The following is a 13,400-nucleotide window of genomic DNA, read 5'->3' on the forward strand; positions in this document are numbered from 1 at the left end:
TCATCGTGAGAGCTAACATTTACCGGGCATGCACTGTGCATTTTTTTGTACTTTACCTATAATAACTCATTCCATACTCAGGTAACTTTGTGAATTGGGTACTATTATCCCCGTATTACAGATGAAGAAACGGAGGCCCAGAGAAATTAAGAAACTTGCTCAAAGTCACATTGTAGTAAACTGTGGAACTGGAATGCATCCCCAGCAGCCTAGCTCCGGAGCCCGAGCTCTTCGCCTGGAGGCTGCTCATTCCGAGAAGCAGCCCCCCAGCCTCCAGGCTGGGTTGGGACCCCCTCCTCTGCCCCCCTGTAGCAGCTCCCACTTTCCTGCATAACTCACACTGCACTGACTACAATCCTCTGTGAGGGTAGGAGCTCTGTGTGGTTCACAAGGGTCAGGTTCAAAAGTCAGCATCTCACTTGCCCCCCAAATCCCATCACCCCCATGTGTACCCAGCCTGCGGGGGATTCTGACAAATGCTCAGCTTTGAGGAACATTGAGCCAACTCAAAAAAGGAAGAGAAGGGGCTTCTCTTTCATTCAGATATTTGGGGCTCTGGAGCCTTTTAAGAGCACTCTTAAATCCTCAGCCAGTACACAGGGGTGGGGGCAGGGAACTGTAAATACTGCTCTCCGATGCAGGGTGGGGTGGGGGTGAGGTGCTTACAAGCATTCTGCTTTGCTCTCAGTAAGTGTGTTTGTTGCTCTGCAGGATAAAGCCCAGGGGAGCCATGGGCAGTCCAGGAGACACTTCACACCATGTTGAGCTAGTGCTCTGTGAACTGAAGGCCACACTGACCTTTGGCCTTGCCTTCATCCTTGGTTTCCCTCCTCCTTATTATTTCAACAAATGTGTGCTTGGCAAGGAGGCGGCCACGGTCAAGGAAAGCACTGGTCCTAGTCCTCAGGGAGCGCATAGGCTATGTTAGACCTCAGACTATGCCAGGGTTAACCATCAGGCAGAGAAGAGAACAATTCCCAGGGCACAGACAAGGTCCCTCTGCTGTTCAGATTCCTTCCTGCGCAAAGGTGGCAAAACTGGGAAATGCTACTGGGAGGAGGCAGCAGCTGAGAGACAGGAATATTTGACCTGTGGTTACAAAAGGTCTCAGTATCCATGACACTGGCAGACTGTATAAGAGATCAGACACACCCATCTACCCCCCTGCAAATACAGGGCAATTCTGTGAGAAGAAAACGCTCCAAAAAAACAAACTGTCCCTCATTTCACACATCTCATCCTGGCCCAGCCGGCAGACTGTGAAGACTTGGGGTTCTAGGTCCACCTAGAGGTACCTCTTGATGCAAAGGTGGTGTGGGGAGGATGGCAGGGAACTCTCATGGCCTGAGCCTGAAGGGTATGCCAAGAGTTGTGTGCTCTGCTTTACACACATCCGGAGGGTGACAATGCCATCATCTGGCAGGTGAGGAAACGAGGCTAGAGGGCTACACAACTGGCCTGAGGTCACAAAGCTTGGAAGGCAGCCTGCCCAACCCCAAAGCTGATGCTTGGTCCCCTTGCCCCAAGGCAGTAGGGTTGGGCCCCAGAAGACTGAGGTTTCCAGGGCTCAGATAAACATGCAGTGCAAGAGGTTTCATTTATTCATTCGACTATTCCTTCATTTAACAAATGTATACTAAGCATGTGCCACATTCCAGGCAGTGGGGATATAGCAGGGCACAAGTCAGGTGATGCCTCTGCCCCATGAAGCAGCACACGTTCAAGTACAAGGACACGATTAGCAAATACACGCATGAGAGAGACTCAGACAGTGAAAAGTGTGATCGATGAAAGGGGAACAATTCGGGGTTGAGACATTCAGGCAGACTGGTCAAGGAAGGTCTCTCTGAGCTTTTAATCAAAGGCCTGAATGTAGTCAGGGAAGGGGAAGGGCATTTTGGCAGAGGGAACAGAATGGGCAAAGACCCTGAGAGAGGAATAACATCGATGCATTTTAGAAAGGCCAGTATGGCTGAAGCTGGGAGTAAAGAGAATAGTAAGATATGGAGCTGTAAGTAGAGATAGATCAAGCAAAGTCTTGTAGGCAACAGGAAAACATCTGGATTTGAATTCTGGAGAGGCCATAGTGGATAGTGGTAGAGGGTGTAGGCTCTGGAGTTGAAGTCCTGAGTCTGTCACGTGCTAGTTGTGTGACCTTAGACAAGTTATTCAACTTTTCTGTTTTCTATTCAGTTTCTTCATCTGCAAATGGAGATAGTAATACTATCTACTTCAGAGGATTATTGAAGGTCTAAATGAGTTATTTCACATATAGCACTTAGAACAGTGCCTGGTCCATGGGAAGCTCTCAAACATTATTACTTCTGGAGTATTTTAAGCAAGGCAGCCACATTATCTTGTGTATGGTTTTAAAAATCACTCTGGGGCCGGCTGAGTGGCTCAGTTGGTTAAGAGCTCGCTCAAGAGTTTGAGCTCTGAGCAACAGCGGTTCGATTCCCAGCCCAAGCTGAGCAGCCGCTGAGCTGCCAACAGGTGGCAGGATGGCTCAGCTTAAAAAAAATTAAAAATCACTCTGGCTTTTATATGGAAAAACTATTAGAGGGGGCAATGGGGAGCCCAAAGATGAGGTTCTTGTGTGGGTCAGGGAGAGATGAGGTGGCTTGGATTGGTGTGAAGGCCCAAATATGGAAAAAGAGGGTATATTTTAGACATACAGCAGCCAAGACTGCAGGCGGGTTCCTGATCTGGGGTCTCCTAAGAAGAGCTGATTCTCTGCTCCTGAAGCGGGAGCCTCCAAGTGAGAAGCTCTTTGTAACTATGTACTTCCTGTCACCTGTTGGCAGCTCAGTGGCAGCTCAGCTCCTGCTGGGACTTGAACCGCTGTTGCTCAGAGCTCAAACTCTTGAGTGAGCTCTTAACCAACTGAGACACTCGGCCGGCCCATGCACTTCCTGAACTCTTAACCTGAGTCTGAAACAAGAAGAGGCTGGCTCTCCAGCTAAGCAACAGTGCAGTTTGGCTAGTGAATCCCAGAGTGTGGCCAGGTCAGCCCCAGTTTAGCTCAGAGCCCAGTGAGGGAGAAAAGATAAGGCCACAGTGAACTCCAGGGTGTATGATAAGGGTTCAAGGCAGTGAGCCTTGGGCTGGGAGTTCCCCTCACTTACACTTACAAGGAGAGCAGAGCTCTTTCTCAAAGCCCAGGGCCTCTCGGAGAGGACAAATCTCCCTCTCCCTCTNAAACAAAATAAAGTGAAGGGATAAGACCCCAGCAAAAAGGAACCTCACTCAGAGAGTTGCCTTCCCTTCCTCTGAGACTCTGGGCTCTCTTTCAGCCCAAGCCTCACCCAGATGGACACTCACCCGGTCAGAGTCCTGGGGGCCCCCATGAGACGTCCCATCAGGGTTAAAGTGATCCCCACAGCTAAGAAGAAAAGGTAGCAGATGGGCAGTGAAACAGCAGCTCACAGGCCAAGTGATCCATTCTCTTACTTTAAATTAACTATATTTGTTTCATTCATTCACTCACTCACTCATTCATTCACTCACTCACTCACTCATTCATTTAACAAACAGGCCCTCTCTATGCCAGCCTTTGGGTTGAGGTAACTATAATAAGAACAATTGAACACAGGTCCAATCCTCAATAAGCTTCTAGGGGAGACACAGATGAGTAAACAACTAATCGTATGAGAGCATGACAAACTCCATGACATAGGGGCCTGCCCTTCCCATGTCCAGGAGTCACTTTCCATCTCAGAGGCAGTAAGGTGGCCATGAGCAGGAGTGTCAGGGTCAGATTTTGGTTCAAATCCCTACTTTACTATTTACATGCTCTGGGGCCCTTGATAAGTCATTTAACTTCGCTGAGCCTCAGTTTCCACATCTGTAGACGGGCCCGCGTGTAATGCCTCCCAGGGTACTTGTGAGGAACAGTGTGAAAGTGTGTGTTAAAGGCTGAATACAGTCCCCTGCACATAGTGGGTGCACAACTAGGGGGATGAGGATGTTACAACGGAGGTTACAGACGACTCACCTGTTGCAGTTCCTTGTGAGGTCCCCAAACTGATGGACATGGAGTCCATGCAGCCCAGGCTCCAGGCCGTCAATGGTCCCCTCAATGAGGCAGCGCTCAGGGGTCAGCTGTAGGAAGCGCACCACTCCCTGCACAGAGCCAGCCTCCCCCAGAATGGCCACTGCTGCCCCCAGATTCTCTGCAAAGTATTAGACACGCAGGTTGGCACAACTACCTCACCCAGCCCTTCATCAGCTGGGGAAGGGTATGGAGGGAGTCCCACATAGCTTTTACCCCCCTCCCCAAGGCCTCTCCAACCCAAAGCCCCCAAATCCTGTGGTTAGATTTATATCAGCCCCAGGCCACCTCCCTCCCAGAGAGGCAAGTCCAAGACCACAGCGGTTACTTACGCAAGAGGCCACTGCCCATGCCCTTGAGTACTGCCTGCCGCCCTGTGCCTTCTAGGAGGACTTGCACCTCCTGGCTGGGCAGGGTGGTCTGCACCAGGACCATCTGATTCTCCAGCTGCACCTCCACACTCTGGATACCTGAAGGAGAGAGGGAGCAGAGGGCAGCAGAGGGCTGGCACCCTGTGCTGGGAACAGGGAAGAGAGAAACAGGGGGTGACTCCCCATCCCTGTCTTCACCAACCTGCCCACGGCTGGAGGCAAGCTCGGAAGCTGCTTTCCAGCCGGGGAAGGCCCTTAACCTCTCTGAGTCTGTTTGTTTATAAATAAAGTGGGAATAATGTCACCTTACTCCCAGGACTGTTCTGAGTCCTTATTACATGCCAGGCATTATTTGTAACTTTTGAAGCATAAACAATTCTTTAAAAAATGTTTTTATAAAAGTGGGTTATCAATAGCCATATTATTCATGATAACCCAAAGGTGAAAACAACCCAAATATCCATCCACTGATGAATGGGTAAACAAAATGTGGTGTTTCCATCCAATGAAATACTATTCAGCTATAAAAAGGAATAAACTGATAAACACTATAAAACGGATGAACCTTGAAAACGTTATGTTATGGAAAAGCCCGTCACAAAAGACCACGTATTAGTCAGATGGTGCCACTCTGGATGAAATGTCTGGAATAGATAAGCCTACAGAGACACAAAGTAGATTAGGGGGCAGGGNCAAAGTATAGTTACAAAACACGTCACTGTATGTGGGTCTGGCAAGCAGCAAGAAGAGCCATTTCTGCTTTACCCCGTTTTCCAGAGAGACATCTGCTGCTCACACCAGGTGCTTTTTGTTATGCTCTGTGTTGGGAGCTTTTATAGTAAAAAGATCAAGGAGCGGGAGGGACAACAGAGCCTTGGGGAGCATTTTCAGGACTGGGCTGAGGGAGCAGCAGCAGAGGTGGCCTTCCAGTCCCTCCCCTGCACATGGGTGGGTGGAACCGGGCTGGGTGGCCTTGATGTCACACCAAGCAGCCAGGCAGGGCCTGTACCCTCAGCACTGGGGAGCCAAGAAGGGTTTCAAGCAGGGGCATGACATGGTGACCCCATGCTTTGGAGCAATCCCTCTAGTACAGTGTATGAAGAGAAAGGACTGGAGGAGGACAAGGAGAGAAGGGAACAAAGCTGAGGCCTGTTAGGAGACATGCAAAGGGACAACCAGGTTTGGATATAAATTCCCACATTGAACTCATGTCCATCTGGCCAAAACCAGATACTGAAATCCACATGGAACTCACCAGTCGTCACGGTGGCCGTGGCCACGTAGCCCTTGCTCAAGTCTTCCTCTGTCTATACCAAGTGCTTGGGTACAGCAGAGCAGCTGGCTCCATCCCCTTCTGATTCCCAGCCCTGAGAGGGGCCCCGGCCAGAGCACAGGTCACGAGGTGGTCTCTTGCCCTTCAGAAACCTCCAGTTCATAAGAGACACATAAGCCTGCCAGTTCCCAGATGCTCCTTGCTGGTTCATGCCTCGAGGGCTGTATCTGTGATGTTTCCTCTGCTGAGCCCACTATTCCCACCCTCCCATTCTTCACCTGCCTAATTCCTGCTCAGCACCTTTCAAGGCTCAGCGAGAAAGACAGCCTCTAAGCTGCACCTCCCTGTAGTCACACCCTTGTGTGTTCCCCCCAACTTCCCCGCCCTGCAAAGTGTGGGCTAGATCCAGTGTCACTTCCAAGATTAGGTTCCAAAAAGGGTGTGGCTTCAGTCTTGGGTGCCCTCTCTCGCTCTCACTCACTTGCTCTGAGGGAAGCCAGCTGCAGTTGTTGCCAGCTGCCCTAGGGAGAGGCCCACGTGGCAAAGGACTGATATCGCTGGCCAGCAGCCAAGGAGGCCCCGAGGCCTGGCAACAGCAACACCAGTGAGCATGGGGGCAGGTCCTCCCCACCTCGAGCCTTGAGCTGGCTGTAGCTCCAGCNCTCTCCCTCTCCCTCTCCCTCTCCCTCCATTCTGGGAAACTACAACTTCCCTGCTTAACCCATGAAAAAGCCAAGCTGATTCCAGTTACCCAGATCAAAAACGTAGATTCACCAGGAGTCTTTTTCTGTGCCTAAGAAACCTGCTGAGGGCTAAAAATTGCCCTGTGTCCAACAGAAAGTCCAGCTGTTTGCTCTCCCAGCAAGAACGTTTTACAGGAAGTGAAGAGCCCAACATCCTCAAAAAGCTTTGGTCAAAACACTCTACTCTCAGTGGAATGGTTCAATTTCCACAGACCCTCGCCCACATCCCAAAACACATAGCAAACCCAGCTGCAAGATCTGTCCCCTATTGCCTCTGCCCAGCCAGATGACCATCTATCTGTAAGCCCCTCTCATGCTTCCTAAGATTTAGTGGGCTCTCATGACTTGCTAAAGACTTTTCTAAAGTGCTAATTCACGAATTTACTCTTCCCATCAATCTTCTGGAGTAGCTTCCGTTATTATGCCCATTTAAACACTGAAGAAACAGAAGCACAAAAAGTAACAATGCACAAGGTCCCAGTGCCACTGAGTGGCAAAGAGGAAATCTGAACCCAGTCTAACTTGAGAGCACATACCCGTAACAACTATGACACACTGCTGCCTTATACAGAGCTGAGTGCCACCATTGTCCCAGCGTCAGAAGCCATCTCATCTCATCTCCTACCAGACCTGCTCTTCCATGAGCAATGCTTGTGTGCTCATCTTTACCTGAGGCAGAGGCTGTGCCTGGAAGATTTGTGAACCCTTCTCCCTAAAAAGCCCCCAGAATCTGGTCCATACCTGCTCTATGAACTGGATGAATACACATTTAACAGAATCAAAGGAAGGCAGTTCCAGTGCCATGCTGGTGGCTCTGTCTTCTCATATCTTTCCGATTGTGCCAGGTCACCTCCAGACCAGCTAACTAGCTGGCTTTTAAGGGTCAGGAGATGCCTATGATGGAACATGGCCAGCGCTACTCTTTGCTTTGCTGAGATTATGCTGTTTCCCAGCCTGTTTTCCAGGGAACTCCCTCTGTAGGTGGGGCTATCCTCAGCCTAGCTCCTCACTCTCCAGGCACCTGAACTTTAAGATGCCAGGACAGGCAGTTGCTGGCAGGGCAGGCTTGAGACCTGTACTCCAGGCTCAGTCTGTGGGTCTTTGTATGATTCTGAGAACATCCCTTCCTCTCTCTGGGTTTCAATTTCTGCATCTGTAAAATGGGAGTAGGGTTGGTCTAAAAGATTTGCCGGCCTCTCCCAGAGGCTTCCGGACTGTCCGCAGAAAATGTATCTGGCTCTTACCTGCCACCCCTTGCAGGGATTTGCGCACCGCGTCCACACAGCTCTGACAGGTCATCTGCACCGCGAACTCCAGCTGCAAGGGCGGCAGGGACCGGAGGATGAGAGCTGGGGACCCCTCTTGCGTGACCCTGTTTCACTACCTCTCCTATGACCACCCCAAAAGCCTGGGGAAACGCCCCATGTGACCCTTCCTGAAGCGCCTTCTTCATTCTCAGTCAAGATCAGGATTAACACCCTCCAACATTAACTCCAAGGACCCAGCTACTTCTCGCACCCGTTTACGCAGGGGCCTCCCGCTCCGCCCCTGGTGCCCGCTTCTTTCCTCCCTTCTCGAATTAACGATCATCCCCAGGGGCTGAGGCTCTCTGCCCGGTGAGGCTCCCACACGAGGCTTCACCCCTCACCGTGCAGGCGGTCCCACGGTCCCCCGAGTCCGATGCCATCTCAGACCCAGTCACTGGCCGGAGGACCTGAACTGCTAGAGTTCTGTAGCAGAAACCCGAGCGGCGTCGCGAGGAGGCGGAGCCTTGAAAATCAGACTTTGCCCCGCCTCCTGGTGCGCGCGCACTCAAAGCCCTGCTTCTACCCCTAACGTCCAAAGGGTGAAGAGCACGGGACGCGCAAGCGCACTCGGGCCGTCCGACCCCTGGTTGCCTTAGTAACCGCTTCGCCGCCCTCTGTCCCCAAGACCTGCGCCGCCAGCGCTAGGATGGAGCTCTTTAAACCCGAACCCGAGCTCCAGCAGTTTTACCACCAGTTGCTGCGACCACTGTCGCTCTTCCCACGCAGTGGGACAAGCCCAGAGTCTCAGAAGCCCCTCCCGCAGGCGGTCCCAATGCAACTGCCCCTGACCGTCTCGCGGCTGACCGTGGCGTCACTGTGCCGCCAGGTAGCCAAGCGGCTGGCCCTCAGCGGGCTGGCGGAGCGGATGCCTCCCGAGGGCCGACTCCGTTTCACAGAGGTCATTCTGGACGAGCTAAAGTGTAGCTGGCGGGAGCCTCCCACTGAACCTAGTTTGAGCCACTTGAACAACCAGAGGCTGCGAAAGCGGCTCCTGGTCTACGTCCTGCTCAGCTGTGAGCACCTCTTCTTACGCTACCTGCACCTGCTGAAGACCATGTCGACCTCCTCAGATGTCTTCACTGAATCAGCCACGCTCACCAGGTTAGCCGCCAGCCTCGCCAGGGACTGCACAGTCTTCCTCACCAGCCCCAAGGTCTACCGTGGCCTGCTCTCCGACTTCCGCGCCCTGCTGAAGGTAGAGCAGGCCCAGGGCAACATATACAAGTTGCGCTCCTTCAGGCCCCCTGGGGCTTTCAAGCCATGGTCTCACATCATGGATTTCGCCCAAGGGCCAGGCTGCAGCCTCAGTCTGAACTACCTCATCCAACTCAGCCGCCTGCCAGAGTTTTTCAGTGAGCCAGAACCGGATCCAGTGAAGGAATTGAAGTCCATCCCACACCTGAAGAGAAGGCCTCTCCACTGGCTGCCCGCCATGCAAAGGAAGGGAGAAAGCAGCTTCAATTCCTTACAGATTGTGTCACTGCCCACATACAATGTGGCTCCCACCAGCGAGTCTCCCCCCAGCTCCCATTTGCCCCTCTACTCCCATCTCCAGAAGGGCCAGTCCATGCCCTCTCTGCGTGAGGGCTGGAAGCTAGCAGATGAGTTGGGCCTTCTTCCACTACCGCGTCGTCCCTTAACCCCTCTGGTCCTGGTTACAGAGAGCAAATCAAAGCTGGCAGGGAATATGGTGGCTGAGGACCTGAAGCAGATAACGAGGAACATGAAATTGGAGTGGACTCACTACTCACCGCTCGACTCAAGCCTGCCCCTGCTCCTGGGATCCCTGACCCACCGCTCAGTTGCAGCACATTGCATGGAAGAGCTGCAGAGAAAGCTGAATGAGGAACAAGAAACCTCTGGACAGCGGGGCCCCAAGTCCCCCAAATCCCCTCCACTTCATCCACAGCCAGTGACTATTACTTTGAAGCTAAGAAATCAGGTAGTGGTCCAAGCAGCTAGTGTACAGGTCTCTGAGAGAAAGCTTTTGGATTCCGTCCACGTTGAGGGGACCGGAGTCCTATACAACCATCTGGCTGGTGAACTGGAACCCAAACTTATAGAGGAAATGGATAGTGATCGCTTTGTTGGTAATAGCATCCGGGAGGTCTACAAGGAGTTGATGAGCCTTGTCTCTCTTGACCACTTCTCTTTTGACCAGGGATCCATGATTGAGCCTGCAGCCAAAAAAGATTGGTCGATGTTCCTGACCTCAGCCTTTCTGCGTCAAGGAAAACAGTGTTGTGTCACCAACCCCAAGCTAGCTGGACTTTATTCCCAGAGAGCAAACACTTTGCAGTCCAATCCGAATAGAATGTCCTCCCTTACATCACCCCAAATAAGCAAAGGCTGGGAGAGGCAGTCAAGCAAGGCCTTGTGGATGAACCAGTGGAAAACCTCGTTGTCCGTGGATGACTATTTCAGGTATCTCACCAACGAGGAGACAGATTTCCTCCATGTCATCTTCCAAATGTTTGAAGAGGAGGTTCCTGTGGAGATCGTGGCCCCTGTCAGAGAGTCCCTAAAGATTCAGCACCCACCTCCATTGCTAGAAGATGAAGAGCCAGACTTCGTGCCAGGGGAGTGGGATTGGAACACAGTGCTGGGGCACAGGCTAGAATCTAAGGGGACCAACTTCCTGGGAGAACCCCACCAAATCCAGAGCCTGCAGAAACGTCTGGAGCGACTGTGGTCCATGTTTGAAGTCCCCAACAAGGACCGGCTGGACATGGCCATCAAGTACAGCTCCAATGCCCATCTGAGGCAGCTACCTTCATTGGTGAGTGCCTGGGAGCAGGCCCTCCAGCCCATTCATCTTCGGGAGATGTTGTTGGGGAAACTGGAGTGGTTTGAGCGACAGGCCTCCGACCCCAACCGTTTCTTCCAAAAGTCCAGCAGTTGCTTCCTGGAGGAGAATCAGATCCGCAACCATCTACACAAGAAGCTCCGTCTAATGGAGGCTCCTTTGGCTTCGCTTCTGGAGGAGATTGAGTTAATCTTCAGCGAGCCAGTGACCTTCAAGGGGCGGAGCTACCTGGACAAGATGAAGCACGACAAAGTGGAGATGCTCTACTGGCTGCAGCAGCGGAGGCGGGCGCGCCACCTGGTCCGGGCCCAGAAGGCTTCCCACCAGTCAGCCATGTTTGGCAGGCTCAGCAGCCAGCATTTAATAGCCCCTGGGAATAGTCCCATTACCCTCTGACCAGGCCAAGTGCCCTCACATCCCCCCCTCACCCCTCAACACCCAGCAGCTCATCCAGGCCTCTTGATTGCTTTGGAAGAAGAAATAACTGGGAGTGCAGGCTTCAGGAACACTGTGCTTCCAACTACCAAGGGACTGAGATTAACACTTTATTTTGACAATTCTCACAAAAGAACCCCCAGCCCAGTATTCCCATTTATGTCAAGCTAAGCACAATACAGCCAAAAATCTCATATATCAAAAGAACTGAGACCATCCCTTGGAGTTTATTGTAGTGGGAAATATCAGACAGAGGCAAACCATCACCTTTGGAATACTTTGGCATTTTTATTATGCTACATTAAATTGGCTGATAGGCTCTGTGGCACAATGGTTAACAGCTAGGGCCCTGGAGCTAGTAGATATGGGTTGAAACCCTGGTTGTGTAACCTTGGGCAAATAACTGTTCTGCACCTGGGCCATCATATGTCAGATGAAGAGGTTGGGTCCAGATTGTCACTTCTTCCAGTTCCAGCATACTATTGGTAGAGCTAAGCATTTTTATTCAATTTTTACCAATTAATACAAGCACATGGTACAAAGTACACAAGGGTATGTACTGAAAAGTCTCTCTTCCATTCCTACCTCCAGTACCTCAGTTCCCCTCCCTGGGGGTAACAACTGTTACAAGTTTCTTGTGTATCTTTCCATTCCCTTTTCAGCAAATAATGATTGAGTACCTACTAGGTAGTTTTTGCTTGGTCTGTATCACCAAACAAAACAAAGACCCCCTACCCTTTGTAGAGTTTACATTCTACTGGAGGGAAACAAACAATAAACAATAAACATAGTACCTAAGAACATTGAATAATAGGACGTTAGAGAGTGATAAGTACTGTGGAAAAAAAGAAAAAGTAGAGTAGGGTAAGAGGAAATAAAGGGTGAGGGACAGTCAGTGTAGGCCTCACTAGGAAGGTAAGATTTAAACAAAGGCTTGAAGGAGAGAAAGAAGTGAGCCCCGTGGACATCTGAGATGACAGCTTTCCTAACAACCTAAGTCAACCAGATGCCTGGGGTGTCAGAAAAGCAAGGTGGCCAGCGTAGGTGGAGCAGAGTAAGGGAGAGAGATGAATCAGAGGGGTCATGACAAGGTGCCTAGAGGCTGGTTAGATTATGTAAGTCCTCGTAGGTCATTGTATAAACTAGTTCAGAGATAGCCTATGCACATATGAGCATATAGGTATGTATTATCTATGCATATGTTCATAACCACACCAATGGTTACATTGGTACCCGTTTTGCTGTACCTGTTTTGCTTCTTTTTTCATGTAGCATGCCTCAAGCTCATTCAATATCAATACACATAGAACTGCCTTATTTTTTGATAGCTATAGAGTATTCCACGGTGTATTTTTATTTTATTTAACTAGTTTCTTATTATTGGACATTTACAAACAAAAACAATGCTCTAAAAACATCTTGTGTTCATCTATTTAGGATTGCAACTATTTCTATAGTTTAAACTCCTGGAAGTGGAATTATGTGTGAGCATAAGCATTTGTCATTTTGATAGATATTACTGGTTATCCTCTACAAAGGTTGTAACAATTTGCATTGTCATCAACATTGTATGACTATACTTCTTTGCCCACTCTCAACAATAGTGTTATCAAACTTTTTAATCTTTATCACCTAGTAGGTGAAAAATGGTATCTTATTTGAGTTGTGTTCTCATTTATGAGTGAAGTTGCATTTTTCACGTGTTTGAAAGCCATTTTTATTTACTTTTCTGTAAAATGCCCATGCCCTTTGCCCACTTTTCAACTGGCTTCAACTATTTTGTTTTCTTGATTTGTATTAGGTTGGTGCAAAAGTAATTGCTGTTTTTGCCATTACAATTAGTAACAAAAACCACAATTACTTTTGCATCAATCTAATATATTCAGGAAATTTAGCTAACATGTTAGTCGTTACCTTGGGCAGAACACTTTCCCTGCATGATTCCTTAGACTCCTCACCACCTGTGAGGTATATATTTTAATCTCCATTTTACAGCTGAGGACATGAAGGCTCAGGTAAGTAAAGTAACTTACCCAGAGTCATAAAGGTAGTAAATTGGTGAGCCAGGACCGAAGACTAGGTCCGTCTGACCCGGAGGCCTACATGCGCCTTCTTGGTGTACTGATTCTGTGAGATATGGTAAGAGAGCTCTTAGACATGGCCTGCCACACCTGCCAACACAGGTAATGGGAACACCTCTGCGGGAGACTGGCTCCCACAAGTCCAGGGATGGGAACACCTCTGCGGGAGACCGGCTCCCACAAGTCCAGGGGTTCTCTTAGGTGGAGACGGAGTCGGAGAGGAAAGAACGCGGAGACAGAGAAGCGCTTTTCAAGATTTAATGTCTCACTTTATTTTTACAGCCTGTCCTTTTTATACTGGGCAGGTAACTATTTACGTCATTGAGCTGTTTT

At 50.1% G+C, this 13,400-nt stretch overlaps 2 protein-coding genes across 2 annotated transcripts in view; one reads left to right on the plus strand and one right to left on the minus strand.

The window, feature by feature from the left end:
* The window catches only part of CCS (copper chaperone for superoxide dismutase), a 15,907-nt gene extending 7,685 nt beyond the window's left edge, over nucleotides 1–8,222 (minus strand). The window contains exons 1-5 of the mRNA XM_019645610.1: nucleotides 8,087–8,222; nucleotides 7,683–7,755; nucleotides 4,384–4,521; nucleotides 3,995–4,172; nucleotides 3,322–3,382 (exon numbers count right to left, since the gene is read on the minus strand). Coding sequence (XP_019501155.1) covers nucleotides 3,322–3,382; nucleotides 3,995–4,172; nucleotides 4,384–4,521; nucleotides 7,683–7,755; nucleotides 8,087–8,125 — 489 coding nt within the window. The 5' untranslated portion in view covers nucleotides 8,126–8,222. The remainder of the gene's footprint in view (nucleotides 1–3,321; nucleotides 3,383–3,994; nucleotides 4,173–4,383; nucleotides 4,522–7,682; nucleotides 7,756–8,086) is intronic.
* A 58-nt stretch (nucleotides 8,223–8,280) lies between these two features.
* CCDC87 (coiled-coil domain containing 87) lies at nucleotides 8,281–11,282 on the plus strand. The gene has a single exon (XM_019645609.1). It carries the CDS (start codon nucleotides 8,392–8,394, stop codon nucleotides 10,945–10,947), a length of 2,556 nt encoding a protein of 851 aa, XP_019501154.1. The 5' UTR covers nucleotides 8,281–8,391; the 3' UTR covers nucleotides 10,948–11,282.
* Nucleotides 11,283–13,400: the final 2,118 nt, after the last annotated feature.

The sequence above is a fragment of the Hipposideros armiger genome, unplaced genomic scaffold (assembly GCF_001890085.2).
Source record: "Hipposideros armiger isolate ML-2016 unplaced genomic scaffold, ASM189008v1 scaffold_93, whole genome shotgun sequence".
In the NCBI taxonomy this organism is placed as follows: Eukaryota; Metazoa; Chordata; class Mammalia; order Chiroptera; family Hipposideridae; genus Hipposideros; species Hipposideros armiger.

Coding starts and splice junctions, on each gene's coding strand:
- CCDC87 (XM_019645609.1), top strand. CDS start 8,392: ATGGAGCTCTTTAAACCCGAACCCGAGCTCCAGCAGTTTTACCACCAG.